This window comes from Fomitiporia mediterranea (assembly GCF_000271605.1).
Source record: "Fomitiporia mediterranea MF3/22 unplaced genomic scaffold FOMMEscaffold_18, whole genome shotgun sequence".
NCBI lineage: Eukaryota > Fungi > Basidiomycota > Agaricomycetes > Hymenochaetales > Hymenochaetaceae > Fomitiporia > Fomitiporia mediterranea.
The window spans coordinates 810,209-827,133 of NW_006760403.1; the positions used below are offsets into that span (position 1 = coordinate 810,209).

At 48.8% G+C, this 16,925-nt stretch overlaps 6 protein-coding genes and 1 non-coding gene across 7 annotated transcripts; 4 read left to right on the forward strand and 3 right to left on the reverse strand.

The window, feature by feature from the left end:
• Positions 1 to 44: 44 nt before the first annotated feature.
• Positions 45 to 115, forward strand: FOMMEDRAFT_t76. Its single transcript has one exon. It is a non-coding gene; the product is annotated as a tRNA-Gly (tRNA).
• Positions 116 to 426: 311 nt separating this feature from the next.
• On the reverse strand, positions 427 to 2,183 carry FOMMEDRAFT_143531 (uncharacterized protein). The gene is made up of 2 exons (XM_007271808.1): positions 1,439 to 2,183; positions 427 to 1,357 (listed from the first exon to the last, which is right to left on the reverse strand). The coding sequence occupies exon 2, from the start codon at positions 1,052 to 1,054 to the stop codon at positions 644 to 646; it is 411 nt and encodes a 136-aa protein (XP_007271870.1). The 5' UTR covers positions 1,055 to 1,357; positions 1,439 to 2,183; the 3' UTR covers positions 427 to 643.
• A 2,037-nt stretch (positions 2,184 to 4,220) lies between these two features.
• FOMMEDRAFT_97451 (uncharacterized protein) lies at positions 4,221 to 5,007 on the forward strand (the record flags this gene model as incomplete). Its single annotated transcript, XM_007271585.1, has 2 exons — positions 4,221 to 4,364; positions 4,570 to 5,007. The coding sequence occupies 2 exons, from the start codon at positions 4,221 to 4,223 to the stop codon at positions 5,005 to 5,007; spliced, it is 582 nt and encodes a 193-aa protein (XP_007271647.1).
• Positions 5,008 to 8,049: 3,042 nt separating this feature from the next.
• On the reverse strand, positions 8,050 to 10,709 carry FOMMEDRAFT_171430 (uncharacterized protein). The gene is made up of 8 exons (XM_007271809.1): positions 10,527 to 10,709; positions 10,329 to 10,449; positions 10,243 to 10,262; positions 10,079 to 10,173; positions 9,917 to 9,945; positions 9,670 to 9,843; positions 9,526 to 9,565; positions 8,050 to 9,426 (listed from the first exon to the last, which is right to left on the reverse strand). Exons 1-8 carry the CDS (start codon positions 10,633 to 10,635, stop codon positions 8,137 to 8,139), a joined length of 1,878 nt encoding a protein of 625 aa, XP_007271871.1. The 5' UTR covers positions 10,636 to 10,709; the 3' UTR covers positions 8,050 to 8,136.
• A 1,072-nt stretch (positions 10,710 to 11,781) lies between these two features.
• Positions 11,782 to 11,943, forward strand: FOMMEDRAFT_97940 (uncharacterized protein; the record flags this gene model as incomplete). Its single annotated transcript, XM_007271715.1, has 1 exon — positions 11,782 to 11,943. One exon carries the CDS (start codon positions 11,782 to 11,784, stop codon positions 11,941 to 11,943), a length of 162 nt encoding a protein of 53 aa, XP_007271777.1.
• Positions 11,944 to 12,192: 249 nt separating this feature from the next.
• FOMMEDRAFT_143534 (uncharacterized protein) lies at positions 12,193 to 13,296 on the reverse strand (the record flags this gene model as incomplete). Its single annotated transcript, XM_007271810.1, has 2 exons — positions 13,109 to 13,296; positions 12,193 to 13,043 (listed from the first exon to the last, which is right to left on the reverse strand). Exons 1-2 carry the CDS (start codon positions 13,281 to 13,283, stop codon positions 12,193 to 12,195), a joined length of 1,026 nt encoding a protein of 341 aa, XP_007271872.1. The 5' UTR covers positions 13,284 to 13,296.
• Positions 13,297 to 13,853: 557 nt separating this feature from the next.
• On the forward strand, positions 13,854 to 15,974 carry FOMMEDRAFT_114902 (SNF5-domain-containing protein; the record flags this gene model as incomplete). The annotated part of the gene is made up of 5 exons (XM_007271811.1): positions 13,854 to 14,167; positions 14,222 to 14,891; positions 14,953 to 15,292; positions 15,350 to 15,816; positions 15,920 to 15,974. Exons 1-5 carry the CDS (start codon positions 14,020 to 14,022, stop codon positions 15,972 to 15,974), a joined length of 1,680 nt encoding a protein of 559 aa, XP_007271873.1. The 5' UTR covers positions 13,854 to 14,019.
• Between the last annotated feature and the right edge of the window lie 951 nt (positions 15,975 to 16,925).

Sequence of the window (16,925 nt, forward strand, 5' to 3'; positions counted from 1 at the left end):
TATGCAGCACATTATAGATTTATATACTTCACACACTTTGTGAAGCATTAATGGGGTAGTGGTAACCTGGGTCGTTGCCATCGACCCGCCGGGGGTTCGATTCCCTCTTAATGCATAGCCATGTTGTAACGTGACTTTTTTCTTTGGTCCTGACCTACATTCTCTTTCTTGTTGGCAAAACTGCTGATATCTTACAGATAAACTGTATGACTTGCAATGCATTTGCCGTTTCAGATCCTTCTATTATTGAACTAGTTCTCAACCATTTAACAACAACAACATTTTATATTGGTATACCTCTAACTAATAGCTCGAGAGTTCATGTTATGAAAGTGACTCGCCACTCACTCGGGACACGGTGCATAATTTGATCGACAAGCTCAGCAATATCCAACTTTACTTTTCTCGCGGATTCATGAATACAACGCGCTTGCTATGGTACGGACATTCTACGGAGCATTCTTCACTTCTCTACGTGATTCAGATCCAAAAAACCACACCTTCTCCATTCAGAACTTACATCTTTACAAAATGCCTGAGAAAAGGCCAACACGAATCTCCGTCAAAACGTAAACGCGAAGAAAAGGAGAGAGGGAGAGCTTAATATCGGTGTGCATAGCTGTTAGTGTAGAAGAAAAACTTTTTACTTCACAACACGAAGGAGCGAAGTATTTCCGTCCGACCTTGTGTCCCTGATAGCAAAGTGTCGTTGAGCTCCTCTTTGTCGTTGTTGTGTACCAGAGGGACGGAAGTCCGGTATCACGTATTCTCCTATGTGCATCGGATTCGTATTCTTAGAAGATAGAAGAAAGAGAACAAGTACCGAGGAACGTCCGGGTGCGAGAATGTATTGCTTTTGAATATGTGCAACATGTGCTAGGCGCCCTAGGATGCCGGACAAACATATATTACAAGACATGGAATCATCCGAACAGACGACGAAGTGCGCACGTTTGCGAGATAAGTCTGTTAGGCGCCGACACAATTCGTGGTGCAATAGAGTGAAGAAACGAAGGGATAGAGGAGGTCCACGGACATCGTGCGAGTAAGCCATTGTACTTTGTATACGACTCTCCACACGATTCGACTTGACTACTAGTTTCTCGAAGATGAAGTTGCATCCATTCCTGTCGCAGCGCACATCCTTCCTTGACTCGCTACGAAGCAAAGTACTTCACACTAGTCGAACATAAATAGCACATTCAGAGCATCCTACCTTCTCGCGTACACATAGGGCAAACCAGGGTCGACAGGTCCCGCGATACATATACGTGGCCCTTTCAAGCAGTCGATGTAATCAAAACCCCGGATTGTCTCCTAACGCCAAGGACTTCGTTCTTAAAATATAACTGTATGCCTATTCACTGGTGTTCAGCACATCACTCGCAACTCTCCGAATTCATCGGAAAGAGAAGGGGTCAAACCGAGAAGCACATACCTGTTATCGTTAGGCCGCCATCCGCCGTTTCTTCTAATAAACTTGCCGCAACTTCCTGTCTACTAAATCCGACTGATCAAGCTAACACGTCCCTCAAGTCGATCTAATTCAGTTCGTCCAGGGAAAGCAGCGTGAAAAGTCTATTTCTATAAGATGAAGGTGATGATGATGATGATGTAGCTGAGATGATGACGATGCAGGGTCTTAGAAAGCCTATGAATTTCAAACGGAGTACGGTTGTTCCCGATTGTGATCTTCTCCAAGTGATTAGTACAGGGCAAGTACTGTGTGCAAATCCTCCACCCGGAAGCAATGCATGAGCGATCACCAGAATAATTACAAGCAAGTGTCGAGACCAGCAAGTGTATAGAAAGACTCTGAGATCTTTAGACGTCGATATCTATTTAGGGCGGGCCGTGGATGGGGTCTAGAAAAATGTGAAGCAACAAGGAGAAGAGTGCACCTCATGGAAAGCTGGAAGACACAATGTCTGCAATTTGAGCGAAGTCTACTTCTTGGTCACCCGAATGCACAAATACCGAGGTCCAGAAAGGGTGCTTTTCACTTGAATGCAGTAGATAAATGTGCAGCCATCGGAAGAAGCACACGAAAGGGAAAAACCAGGACAAAGATAGGGAGTGCATACACCCTAGCACATCCACGAAACAACCCTCTCCAGGGATGATCCGTGTCTAAAGTGTAAGAATCCACTGAGGGATGGGCGATCAGGGCCACTCAGCCAAAGATGGATAAAAACAAGCGCTCGGAGGGACGCGTAAGAGATGTATGAGCGTCTAGTCAGTCTCGGTCTTCACGGTATATGACGTTGAGAGCGAGAGCGATGTTGTCTAGGCTGCGAACTGATATAAGGACGATGGACAACCCGGGAAGGTGGCGCCATTGGAACGGCGAAGGCGGGGTAAAGGCTCGAACTGGTTCCTGAGGATAGAAGGAGAATGGGAAACCAGAATGGAGGGACAGTCGGGACCCGGAAATCAGTTCTTGCGGTGAGAGAAACAAGCATGGAAGGGGGAGAACGTTCGTAGCGCGTGAGTGTGATAACTTTAGGGGACTTTAATTGATACAACTACCGAAAGGCAGAGATCTCAATAGAGATATTGCAAGGATGGAAATGAGATTCCCTGCGACACGGAGAAATGCGGACCAGGCCAGTCATGCATATGGCGCTCTAGCTGCGTTGGGTTTGCTGGAGGAGACTCGTCAGCGTTATTTGTGACGCTGTACTCTCGACATTACGGTGACGTCGGAGGCAGCTTTCAGATTGATGAACAAGGATAGTGGCAAATTATTCTCCGGAGACAATCGCGGACGGACTAGGCTCAGGGAGTCTAGACTCTGGGCAAGAAAATCTGAAGAGTTTACGAAGCGCGGACCGGAGACGGAGATAGGTGGGGAAAGTGGAGAGACTCGACAAAGTGGCGCGCAAGGAAGAGCTCGAGACATATGGCTAAGGTACACAGGGTGTTTCTATACTGAAAAAAATAACGGAGGAAGCCTGGATGTTGCCTTACGACGTTGTAATCTTGGTGGTGACTGACTGTATCGTACTCGTCGGCGCTGGTTCGGGACCGAGTATGGCTTTATCGGCAGCAAGATAATATTAGGGGTGAGGCATTTGGAGCGCGCTCACTGTTCGGAGTTACCGTAATGTACCCAGGACAGTGAGGAATTAGGTTCGGACGAAACATGTTCATTCGGCGAAACCGACGTGCAAAGTGCAGTGAAAGATATGAGACCCCCCTTTGGTGCAGAAAGCCGGAGGCAATTTGTGCATAGTGCAATAAACGAGAGTCTGATAAGAACTCGAAGAAATACGAGGCGCAAGGCGTATTCCCCGCACAGACGATGATCCACGGAGATGCTCGAGCGAGACGGTACCTTGATACACTTTTGCACTCAAACAGGATTAATCAGATGGTGGGGAAGCCGGGCTGATGGCTACGGGCGGCCAAGGGGAAATTGTCGGAAGATCAGGCTGGGGCGGCATGGACCACCAAGATGTTTTGTTGGCGCAGCTAGCTGAAACGATGTGTAGCAATGCTGGATCCTCGGAGTGTCCGATCGGACGACATTCTTCTTTCCTTACTTTTTCCAGTGTCGAGGTGGTGGAAACACATGTGTGATTGTGCAGATAATGAGATATCCGTTCCGGCTTGCCCCGACACACGGCACTCGGACCGGGGCAGTGTGCGTGGGGGAAGGGGAAACATTTTCACGAGCCAACGCAGGGCGGCCGAAAAAGGAGAAAGGAAAATCAAAAAATTGCAAATGACGAGTAAAATAGGCTGTGTGCGTGACGCCGGTGTTTCGCCGCGTCGCTCTCTCGTCTGCTCTCGTCCAGCGCGAGCCTCCCGTAGACCGACGTTTCCCAACATTCAGCGAAGCATGGCCCTGCGAAGCCCTGCCATGGAGTGAACGAACGACATCCTTACGAGCTGCCCTAGACTGCATTCTCACCCATAGATTAGACGGAGACCTCATTTTCTTCCGAGCCCTCGATCCACCTGCTGCCCCATTCCCCCTCTATCTGCTTCTTCTCCCGCACTCAGTATTATTCTCCTCCGCCGCAGCTATCCGTCTCTCATCAGGTCTCAGCTTCTTGTATTCTTCCTAATACCTATAGATTGCCACGACTCTAGACGCCCTCTCTCCGCCCGGCAAGCGGTCGCAACTACTTATATTTCGCCGTTACGTCCTAACACTGCCTCTGTCTCCCCTCTCTTTTGTCCCTCAGCCTGCGTTCTCTTTGCTATCAACCATCATGCCAGACCCTTCCTCCTCCTCAGCGCAGCTGCTCCAGAACTCGCAGCCACCAGCTTCAGTCGCAGACAAGGCTGCCACCGCCCGTCCATACAAGTGTCCTTATCCACTTTGTGGACGCGCGTTCAGTCGATTAGAGCACCAGGTGCGTATTGACGCCTTTCGACCGTCGAAGTCATAGCTTATGATCCTTCGATGTTTATTTTTTATCATGGCGTTTTTATCGGAATCTTTGGCGCAATTTCCGTAACCCCTCGCTCTCACCCCGCACTGCTTACCAAATACGGACTGGTGTTCCCCCGCCCCCGCTTTTATGTGTTGCCTTCCTTTCTCTTCTCACAATCGAAAAGACCCGTCACATCCGCACGCACACGGGAGAGAAACCATTCGCATGTACGCATCCTGGGTGCGAGAAGCGCTTCAGTCGTTCGGATGAGTTAACGCGCCATGCACGCATACATACTGACCGCGACGGTCATGCCCGTGCTGCAAACAGCAGACATGCTGCGGTCCATGCAGAAAAGAACAGCATTGTGCATGCTCCGTCCAATGGTTCGGCATCGGGTTTGCCGTTAACTGCAAGCGGAGAGACGAATTATGGGAAGTCCAGGAGCATGTCCATGGGCGACCTCACTAAGCTTAGAATGTCCACTATCTCGGGCTCCGCTACTGAAGACCGAGAAGCGTCCGGAAGCAGTACACGCGTGAAGAAGAAAGCGCGAAGTCGCGCTAACAGCGACGACGAGGTGTGTTTTTTAAAGTTCTTCAACACGTTTATCTCCCCTTAACGGCTAACACTGGCTGAATTTTTCTTCTCTAGGAAGAGTCGTTCTCGCGACCGACCCTCATGGAAACGGAACCGTCTCATTCGCATCATTCCCAGCCTGGCCTGCATAGCTCCAAGTTTACATCCGCGCCCACCGGGTCAATACCACATTCACAATCCCGGTCGCAATACTCGTTTCATGGGCATCAACGTTCGCGCACGCACGCGGCAGCTACTCCTAGCGCTACTGGCGATCAACAGATGAATAATATGGCTGCGCTGGCAGCGATGGAAGAGTTATACGAGCTTGAGCGCTCCGAAGCTGCTCGTCGAGCCGAGTTCGAAGCAAGGAGATTCGAAGCAATTCGTCGGGCGGAAGTCGGGTTGGGTGTCAGCATGAACTTCGTCGCAAACCCGACGCAAGCACTGCAACGTCCGCAAACCGTAGGCCAACAACACCAGCAGCAACGTCGGCATCACTCAGCTGTCAATCACCATCATGCATCTCATCCGTATGCGCATGCGCAGCAGCAGCGTCGTGTATTTGATCTTGAATGCGACGTGGAAGATTCCCCATCACCAAATTCCACCGGTAGCGATTCTCCCGCACTTCCACAGAATGCTGTGTCGACGCAGCCTATGCCATCACCTGAGGCCCCGTTTCCAGTATATTCGTCTGATTCGCATACGCGCTTTGTGCAGGAGAGAAATTTAGAACGCGAGAGGCAGAGAGGCGTTACTTCGTATACGCCGTCAACCTCGCCGTTTCTTGGCGGGATCAGACAACTCGGAATACACAGTACTGAGCCGAGTCGTGCGCCATCGCCCGTATCTCTCCCTCCTCCACACCTCGTGTATACTGGCGCAACTACGAGCTCGAGACAAACGAGTCCGGTCTTGCACCAGGCGCATCTTCAGACCCAGACGTATGGACAGTCTCACACCCACCAGCCTCGTCATGAGGTACAGCGTCCGTACGCTCAGTTACAAGGGCATCCACGCGGTCATAAACGCCGCTCCATTGGCGCAGGGGAAATCATTTCCGCGGGTTCGAGTTCCGCGCCGCTCTCAGAGTCTCCGATGCTCAGCGCGAGTCCACCCCGATCAGCTTTGCCCAGTTATCCGTTTTCTTGTGATCGCACTCTACCAAGGACTTCTGGCTCAGGCATTAGCTCTGGCACGCCTAGTGCAGGTGGCCTGGTTGCTGGCTCCGCTGTGGGGACACCTGCTTTGAGTATGGGCAGTGCGCCATCAAGTACAGGTAGCTCACCAGGAAACCAGCATTTCTCCCTACTCGCAAGTCAACCACCGCCAATAATGGGTCCGCCCCTGCACATACCGACGTCTGCCACGCGCTCCAATGTAAGTTCGCGTGCTCCTTCACCAACGAATCTGCAATCCGATGTGCTCCCGCAGCAGAATCATCACCATCTCGCAACGTCTTTACGCCTTGCGTTCGGGATGACACCTATTCGTCCCATGGAGAGTCACCAGCGCGGTGAGCGAATTCCGCCCGCACATACTGGCCTGCCGCCTCCAGGTTCCACACTATCTGCGGGTGCACGCAGTACTAGTGCGTCTGAACTTCATTCACTGGCGACATTCTCCACGTCGCACTTGGGTCATGTACTCCCACCGCCGCACTCTTTGCCCGCATCGCGCGCTCCATCCCCGCCTATAACTCTGCCACCGTTGATACTTCCAGACCGAAGTCGGGAGAACCGCCGGCAGTTGGATCGCTCAGGGTCATCTTCTCCTGCTTCCCGCAGGGACAATCTGACGGACGATGCAATGGATGGCATAGACGAAGATGACGCCGCACGGAACCGTGAAAATGAGAAGGGCAAGGTCGTGCTGCCACATTTCAGCGAAATTGATCCCACTTCGTCTCATGGACACGTCTATGGAGGTTTGGCGCGTAGTATGAGTGGTATGGCACTCGAAGTCGATGGTACTCCCAGTGTTTTCGCGCGCGAAGCATAGGATATGGAACACTGCATTTAGAGGCAATTCGCAGGCGCTTTGCCACTCCGCAGTTATGCTGCTTGCTTATAATCATTTTTGTCATTCTTTTCGCTTTGTTGTCGACGGCACAGTGACTTTGAATTTGGACAGTTGACGTACTTATTCACAATAATGCCGTACAGTGTGGTCTTTTACTACCTACTTGTTTTTCCCTTCTTTCCTTCTTCGGTCAAATAGCCAGATTAAGTACACATGTCCCATGCATTACTTACTACTCAACCAGCATTCTATAGAGGTTTTTTTGTTCTAGTTTAGCCATGTCTTGTATGATTTCGTTAACACAGTAACAGCCCCCTCAGTGTTTTTCTGCCTTACTTCTTCATTTTCCCTTACTTATTTCCCGCCACCGAGAATAGTTGCTGCTCCACCAGCTTCGCCTACTTAAGCTTATTGCCCCGCCTCTCCGTACCCTTTCTTTTGTTTTGACGGTAGCTTGTTGATTGAATACGACGCGAATGACAGACTTGGAGGTGTATACATGACTTTTAATGACAGTTTGTAACAGTGTTCATGCCATCCAGATGAACTCTAAAAAATTCAAGGTGTAAGTCCCATACAAGCACATGCTTGACGGAACTCCAATTTAGAGATCAGAGATAGAGTGCAGAGAAACCCAGGTGCAGTAGAATATATATATATATATAATAGGTATCTCTTGCTTGGTATGCTATGTTATGGTTTGGTATGGTTTGGTTTGGTATGGTATGGTATGGTATTGTTTACACAATCTTTATCATCCATTATATTATTATATTTCTCCACCCCGAACGAAAGGTCTAAGTAGAAAGTAGTAATAGTATAGGTACAGGATTTGTATGTAATGTGTGAGTCGATAGACAGGAAATTGGAATGTGGAGGGACAATGCTGATAGACCGAAAGGAAGAAGAAAAAACAAGTGATAAAACAAACAAAGGATAAGTGAAAGTGACCGTACAGCAGAAATCAGGAGAGGGAGGGAGAGAAGGAGGAGGAGGAAAGTATCTGTCTCGGGTTGGATGTAGATGTGGATGCAAAGGTGGTGGATGGTGGATGGTGGAAGGTGTGTGTTTGGGTGGAAAGTGCGTTGTTGTTGGGAACAAAGCGGGAAAAGTGAGAAAAAGAGGGAGACAGTACATTGTTCGCTCGTTATTGCGACATCCTTACATTGCTGCTGGGATGTGTACTCAAATCGGATGTACGAATGAATGAGTCTGAGTAAGTGCGCAAGGAGATGCGGGTACGCGGGGTTTGTGTCCGTGCGTTTGGAGGGTGAGTTACTGGTAAAGGAAGGGGTGCGGTAGTAGGCAATGAAGATGTAGGTATTAATGTTCGTGTAGGTAGAGGAGGTAAATCTGCAAGGGGTTGAGAAGATAATGAAGTCGTTACTGAGTTAAGTCTTTGTAATTGAACGGGTGATGGGGACGGGACAGGAAGCGGAAGTGGAGGAGGTGTACTGCGAAAAGGAGAAGCAGGAGGCGAAGAAGCAGTTCGTGGACGCGACCGCGACCGTGATCGCGCAACTGCTCTTCGCGGACGCGCGTGCCAGTGTCTTCGACGATGCTTTGTTGATTTCTGAAGATGTGGATGATAAGGGTGTTTATGATATTGATATTGATATCGGTGTTGGTGGTGTGTTGAAGAGGAAGTTGTAGTAAGTCGAGCACTACTACTAGCAGTCTCATGCGTTGCAGGTGAGTCGGGCTCGGAATGCTCGGGGAAAAGCGATGGTGGAGGTTCGAGGTCGAGTGTCAGGCGTAAGGGGTGTACGTCGGTATTCTTGTCCGTTGTCATGTCCTTCTCGTCCATGTCGACATGTGTAATGCCCGACGCAGACTCGGTGATGTCCCACTCGAGAACCGATTTGTCGTCCTCATCCTCGTCGTTGCTATTAGTATTATGATTATTTATATCACCGGTACCTTCCTTTCGCCTAGAACGTGTATTCACGGTCGTACTCTCACGCGATGCTTTACGATTCGGTGCCTTTCCAAGGTCAACAACAAGTCGAGTCTGCGCAGCCCTCTCCACAGTACGCGAGTGCGGTTGCGAAGCTTGCCGAGCTAAAGACTGACCAAGCCCAAGCTCTGGGTCCGCGACGAACGACACCGGGAAGTTCAACGGCGGTAATTCTTGTGGGTCCGCGAACAATGCACCGTCCTTATTATTCTCCCACGCACCATGCCAATATGGATCCCGCGAGGCACCGCCAGTAACCCAGAACAGAACTAGAGCGTTGACCATCACGTCCGCTGCACACGAGCTGAGACAGACCCAGCCGAGCTGTTTACCATGCAGAAGTGAGAGCACGAGCATATTGACACATGATGTGGTGAGTGCGATCAAAGCTGCTAGTCCGGTGCGACGCGCAAGTCGACGTAGTCGCTCGCTGATTGATTGTTCGCGGTACAGGAACCAGACGAACATGCCAGTGAGCAACTATAGAAGTGACAATTTGATTAATCCAATCCAGCCATATGAATGAGTAAATGAATGAATGAATGAACTGAGGGCCGAACGCGAAGAGAGCCGACGTACAATATTGATGATCAGGTCATACGTGAGTAGCGGAATCGTTCTATAAATGCACATATGAAATTAAGAAAGAAAGAAAAAAAACCGAAATCAGTGATCAGAAGGGCTTTTAAATCGTTTAATTAAGTGCAGGAGAATAGAACATACGCGAAGCTGTGCAGACCAATGATGCAAACGCCGTCGTCGCGGATGTCTGCGTACCGACCGAGGATCATAACGATGACGATCCCCAGGTACCCGAACACGACGACAGCGCAGCCCTTGTAGACCTTGGACTCCATGCGAGTGACAGACTTCCCGGCGGAAGCGACGACCCACACTCTGTTAGTTGGATTGCCAATTTGTGTCTGTATGTTAGATCACCTCGGAGATAGACACCGAATTAGAAACATACCGCTCAACTAGAAAGAGGTATATGAGACCCTATATGAGAGCTAAATGTTAGCACTAAGAACGGCGACATGAAAAGAAGACCGGCCAACACCGGCGACGCGCGGGATAGGAAGAAGGATAAAGAGACAGGGCGCCATTGGACAATTGAGAGTGTAGTACAGACCTTGCTACCCGCGTAGAAGAATATGCACAGGAAAATGCCGAGGGAGCATACTGGCACAGACAGTGACAGTCCGACACCATTGACAAGAACGCCGGCTAGAAGGCACCGATTAGCTCTTGACAAGGTACAGAAGACGCAGAGGCTAAAATTGACAGGCGACATACAGACTGCAAGGAAAAACCACCTAAGCGGCAAATAGAAGAGCCCGTTAGTGTGTACGTTATGACAGAAAACATGGAAAGGGACGAACGAATCGAAGAAGATGAGAATGATCAGGAGACGCGCCCATGATAGATTCGACCACCACAACCAGGACGTAAAGCGGTCATTCTCCGTCCGACGCGCGAAACAGTATGCGAGTATTGAGACACCTAAACACAACAGCGCACTCAATCAGCAAGCAATGCCTTGTCTCAGGACAACGTCCTCCTAGGAGCGTGAAACTGACCAAACATGTGAATGCAATTGCTCAGGATTTGATGGCCATGGGTAGGAAATATTATATATGGCCCAGTCCCGGATTGGTCAGTGTAAACGTCATGGGCAAGGACGACCATGGTCCTGTCCGACGTTCAGCAGCGTCAAAATCGCAGGCGCGAGCAGGCTGCACGGCGCGGGGCCGACTCTGAGCGTTCAGCAGGGGAGGAGGATGGGGAAGACGGGGACAGAGAGAGGACTGCGTGGAGGAGGAGTGAGGCGGGGTACGGCAAGGCATTATAGGATGGATAATTAAATTGGATTAGGAGTAGCACACGCTGTCAATCCATATTTGGTCTTATTTCGCAAACTATCTTTCCGCTAGGGTTGTTCTTCCGGTCCTTGCTTTTCCTCATATATCAAGGCGTTTTCAAACTCCACATTCGTCCAATGAACAAGACCAGTCTATTCCCTACTCTATCCTTCCTGTCCCCGAGGCAGGTCGGACCCAGTCTGCGACGAGGAACATGATGAGCAGCATGTACGCCCACACGCGCCTGAATGATCAACATTGCTCGCTCAATATGGTCACCGGCTTCGGCATGACAGGCATCCTCGGCTTCTCCCGCTGTCCAGTCTTCAGTCTCTAGACCTCTCTTTATCCGCTTCCAATTCACGACATAAACACATTCTAACCCGTTGCTAATGTCATCATTCCCTTCCCAGATACGCCGATTAAGGCATACAATATAATTTGTAAGGTAGGGAAAGTATAAACTCAACCGACCTCATGTAACCTTAATTGCCTTTTTTGGCCTCACACTTAGACAACGAAATACTATCTTCCACACAGCACAAATTAAAAATGTAATTCCATCAAAATATTTGTATTTAAAGTAGCTACAAATTGATGGTTTTATTTTTCAAAAATATTAGAAAATGCCTGACTTATTTCCAAAAGAAGCTTTTTTTGACTTAAACACTCTAGAATGTCCTTAGCAACATTCTGGCGAGAAAATAACTTTTTTTGAGTTTTTAGGTTTTTGATTTTTGCCACCTCGGGTAACCATAATATTACAAATAATCGCCTTATTTGGTATATACATAATCATTAGTCATCATTACAGCATCTATATCCACATGACTTCTGTACACTACTAATGCAACTCAGTCAATAATGCCCTGCCAAAAGAAAGTAATACAAGCTAGAACACAAAACCTGTACAGTAAAGGAGGAGCTGTATCATTTGACTTGTTCAGAAAGTAAGTATCTTTTTCAAATATTTATGTATGTAGTTTTATTGAATTTCTTTCATAGGTTTGCAAACCGGTCAGCTAGATTCATGGATGCATACCAGAAAGGCTTGACTGGCAAACAAGCTCAATGGGCAAACCGGAAATACCATAGTCATAGAGTACTTCCTGATAATATTTTGGCTGACTTATAAGTGTAAATACACAATGTACTTTCTACTTGACATATTTAAAAGCTTTTACAATTTTCTTGAGACTGAGACGAAAAATCATAAATGACGAACTAGACGTTGCCGCGAACTTGGGATGACTGGCGTTAGTCTGTTTGTGAATTAGTTTTGAATTATTTTGACTCGTTAACGGGCAGTATGCATGTAAGGTAGGGAAAGTATAAACTCGACAAACCCAAGGTATCACGTGCACAACCCTGAATACACAGCCACTTACTCCATTAGGAAGGACCCTAGCGGCAAAAATCGTGGTGAAGATGTCTCTTCTAGCCCATATACAAATCCCAGTGCAGCTTTGGCAGCTGCACGCCGTCGCGTTCTCATGTCCGGAATGCGGGAAATCTCGTCCTTCATGGCATCCAGCGCACCAAGGATACCTGTGAGGTCGAACGCAGGTTCATCCATGTCTAGCTCAGGTCCGGACCTCCCTGTACCCGTGTGAGGATCTCCCGCCGATTCAGGAGGTGCAGGCCGACTCTCTTCGCTAGGTGTTGCAGAGTCTGACAGGACGGCAAAAGCATCCGGACGGGCTGCATGCGCGGGGAGCGGACCAAATATTCGAGTTGCAGCGGCATGTATGTCATCCGTGCTAGGCAATTCCGAATCGAGATCCTCATTCAAACTGCTCTCCGTATTTTGTATTTCCCGGGAAGACGTAGTCGGCGCGGATTGGAATTCCGTAAAGTCATCATCAAATCCTTCGGCGTCTGTGGGTCCTTGCCGCGATGTTGAGTCCGCAGTGGACCATGCTTCGTCCAATTTTCCAGTCGGTTGTGCATTTGTATCATCATGTCCATCCTCAGGCAGCTGTCTGTAATTTTCATCGTCTTCTTCAAGCCATCTTTCCAGCATTTCCATTTCCCGTTGCATGTTTGTTTTACCGTCATTACCGGCCGCGTTCACGAGCGTTTCGTAATCAATATCGGTCTCATCAGTGTCTTCTCCCGTAGCGATTGAGGGCTCAGGACGTGATGTAAGTTTCGGACCTGTCGTCTCTGTTCGGACCATACTTGGCCACATTATCGTACTCAATGCATCGATAGCACGGTGAATCCCAGGAGTTCCTGCAACATGGCCATTAATGAATTAATTGCGATTCCATGACATAACTGTATGTCAAAATGCATACCTGCTGATGTAGCCAGACCAGCAGATTCGTCCGGAGTCTGTGTATGGCCTTCGACGTATTCAAAACCATGCTCAAAGAAGAAATCTTCAAGCTCTTCATCTGTAGTCGGCGCTGTACTGATAGCCAACGAAACCTCAGGACTATACGAGGATGTATGCTCTGCAACTTGCTTCATATGTGCTTTGAACGGCTGAGAGTGAAATAAGGACACAATCTGAATGAAACGATGCAGCAGAGCTCACTTCATTTTCTCCCCATGCATATATGATCGCCGGGACATCGTCAAGTTCAATAAATTCCAAGCCTTCGAGATGGATAGGGTGGAAATGAACCGGAGCAGTGTAGTATTTATTCGTGATTGTCCAATGGATCACTTCTGAGGATGGTTGGGCGTCGGTGGTGTCGCCAGAATATGTTTTGATGCCTAGCAGTCATTGAGCTGAATTGAATTCTCTACGCTGAGTTGCTGCAGCACTAACGCAGAGGACATACGGTTCGCGACCTCCCGCGACTTATCGACTGATGATGACACGACAACGATGCGACATGACGCTGAGGAAACGTCTGCATCCATGTTTGAGTGCAGTGCCTGTGGGTGGTCAACGCAGAGCATCAGATGCAGTGAAGATGATGAGCTAGCTGGTCACGATGCATGCCACAGGCGTCACAGACGAGTATGACGCCAATCTCTCTATTTTCTAATTTTTCACGTCTCCTTGCTTTCAGACGCCGTCCACTGTGCTCTGCGACATTGCCCTCGCCATCCGAAACAGTCCTGAATCCTGAATCTCTGCAGAAAACCCGTGCTCTTCGGTGTCCTTGCTTCATTGACACCCACCGTTGACTTGACGCGTCCAAACGCGTCGCCGACTTGACCTTCCTGATTCTGAGTACCGCCTTCCGCAAACGGGATGCCTCCGCCCGCTCCTCCTGGCATGTCTTCTTTCCAAGCGACGTTGACTTCCTCAAACATGTCGGCTCTTACTGACGCCCAGCTGCGAGCCGCAGTCAGTTCGTTGTCTAGTGCCGCTGCGGCGACATCATATTCGGGCGCAAAAGGTATGTGTAACGTGCCTGTTCTTTGTTCGACACCGGTCCAATAACCCTCATTAGGCGGTTTATTTGAACCAAAACAATACACCGTGCCTACGTTTGATTCTAAGAGATGGCAAGGAAGTGCGACGCCGACGGGTAAAACTGCCCCGCCGCGTCAGCGTAAAGTGGCTAGGGGGACGCCAACAGCTTCAACACCAGCACCAACAACCAGTTATGCGCAAACGCAACAAGCAGTACCGCGTCCCGCTCCAGCAACGTTACAACCCCCTGCACCGCAAGTCGCACGATCACCGTTACCAACTACGCCGCAAGCTCTGACAACGACGTATGCGTCGCGGCTACGAACAGGCGCGACTCTCCTTATGCAGCCCATCCTGGCGTCTACGTCAAATTCAACTTTAGGCGCTGGTCGAACAGGAACACGGCGCGGCGGTGTCATCAACTATGCCGAACCTGACTCGGGTGATGAAGTGGTTGAGCCAGACGCTGGGGAGAAGGACCGGGACTCTGAGGATTCAGACTTCATTGCAAGTGGTGGCTTGCGCACGTCCGTACGCGCTACACGCAGGATAGGTCCGAATGGATTTTATCAGTACTCTTTCTCGGGGAGTCCTGCTCCACAGGCTGGGCAAGGGAGGCTGGAACTTGATCAGAGTTACCTGGGGATGGAACCTCCTTCAAAATTCATAAAACCGAAGAGGGCCGAGCCGACGCGCCATGAATATCCGTAAGTCAAACTCTGCATCGTTATCGTCATCCCGTAATTCAGTACTAAAGTATTTTAATAGCTCTCAAGAAGCGTTAGAAAACCAGGCTTTGAAACCAGTCGCTCTTGTACCAGTTCGTGTCGAGTTTGAAACAGACACGCATCGGATACGGGATTGCTTCATGTGGGACCTCAATGATGATCTTATCAAACCGGAATCATTTGCGCGAATATTCTGTCAAGACCTTGACTTGCCGACTTCTTCATGGGTAGAAACGATATCAAACCAAATTCGAGCTCAGGTAGAAGAATATGAGGGATTAGCGACGATGGACCTTGGTTCAAGTGCCTATGGCTATGAGGAAGTGAATTCGGAAGAGGCGATGGATGTGGATGTACCGGAATGCCGAGTTATTCTGAGTGTACGTTCACTAGTTCGTCTTTGCCTCTCTCCATTCTTGTTTTAATTTGAGGAACAGATTGATGTACAAATCGCTACCTACCACCTTATGGACCACATTGAGTGGGACCTATTATCTCCTCTAACACCCGAGGCCTTTGCACAACAACTATGTGCAGATATAGGTCTCTCAGGCGAGGGCATACCAATAATCGCTCACGCCCTACACGAAGAAATCCTCAAACACAAAAAGGACGCTATCGAATGGGGTGTCATCGGCGGAGAAACTACTTCTCGGGATGTCCAAGATGACACTCCCACAGATAAAGATAAAAAAGAAAAAAGCTCCTTGAAAGACAAGACAGGACTGGGATTAGGTCCAGGAGCTTGGAGTCGGCCACCGCGAGATGGGTTGGGGCGAGGTCCGCGTGCATTGAAAAGTGTTTGGAAAGATTGGAACGAAGCAGAGGAATATGCGAGTCGGTTTGAGGTACTTACGGCAGAGGAAGTTGAGAGGAGGGAGATTGAACGTGAGAGGGCCAGTCGGTACGTTCTTTTACTTTTTTTTTCCTTGTTAAATTGAAATTACTCACTAAGACGGTATTACTCATTATTCACGCCTTGCTTTGCTCTGGCATGTGGAATATAGACGACTTCGGAGGGAAACGTCCAAGTTTCAGTTCAGCTCGCGAAGACGGAGATAGGCCTGTCGATTGCGCTAATGGCGTTGATTTTGTTATTCGTTATTCATCCATTTTTGATATTTATCGGTATTCTTTTGACATTCTTGTCTCTTTGTTGAGATAATACACTTTTTTTGAGACTAGTTACTCTCGTGCCAGCGCGCGTCGAGTTTGAAATGGATACACATATTAGACACGGGATTGCTTCATGTGGGACTTTAATCCGCCCTGATCTTATCAAACCGGAATCATTTGCTCGAATATTCTGTCAAGAGTCAAGACTTTGATTGACCGACTTCCTCATGGGTAGAAACGATAGCAAATTAAAGTCGAGCCGAGCTGGAAGAATATGAGGGATTAGCGACTATGGGCCTTGGTTCGAGTGCGCATGGCTATGAAGAAGTGAACTTGGAAGAAACGATGGATGTGGATGCACCGGAATGCCGAGTTATTCTAAGTGTACGTGTACTTCTTCGCCTTTCGCTAATCATTCTTGTTTTAAATTGAGAAACAGATTGATGTGCACATCGCTACCTCCACCTTATGTAGGTCTCTCGACGAGGGCACACCAACAATCGCGTATGCTCTACACGAAAAATACTCAAACACAAAAACGACACCATAGAATGAGGTGTCATCAGTGGGGAAATTACTTTGCAACAGACACAACTAGGGGCAAAGACAAGAGGGTAAAGAGTTCTTTGAAGGACAAGACAGGTCTTGGACTGGTCCAGGAGCTTGGGGTCCGCCTCCACAATATGGGTGGGGGCGAGGTCCGCGTGCTCTGAAAAGTGTATGGAAAGATTGGAACGATGCAGAGGAATATGCGAGTCGGTTTGAGGTACTTACGGCAGAGGAAGTTGAGAGGAGGGAAATTGAACGTGAGAGAGCTAGTCGGTGCGTTCTTTTACTTTTTTTTCCTTGTTAAATTGAAATTACTCACTAAGACATTATTACACATTATTCACGCCT

Coding starts and splice junctions, on each gene's coding strand:
- FOMMEDRAFT_143531 (XM_007271808.1), bottom strand. CDS start 1,054: ATGGCTTACTCGCACGATGTCCGTGGACCTCCTCTATCCCTTCGTTTC.
- FOMMEDRAFT_171430 (XM_007271809.1), bottom strand. CDS start 10,635: ATGGTCGTCCTTGCCCATGACGTTTACACTGACCAATCCGGGACTGGG. Junction 9,844..9,916: donor TACCTCTTTCTAGTTGAGCG/GTATGTTTCTAA, acceptor TCCAACTAACAG/AGTGTGGGTCGTCGCTTCCG. Junction 9,427..9,525: donor ATGACCTGATCATCAATATT/GTACGTCGGCTC, acceptor TCACTTCTATAG/TTGCTCACTGGCATGTTCGT.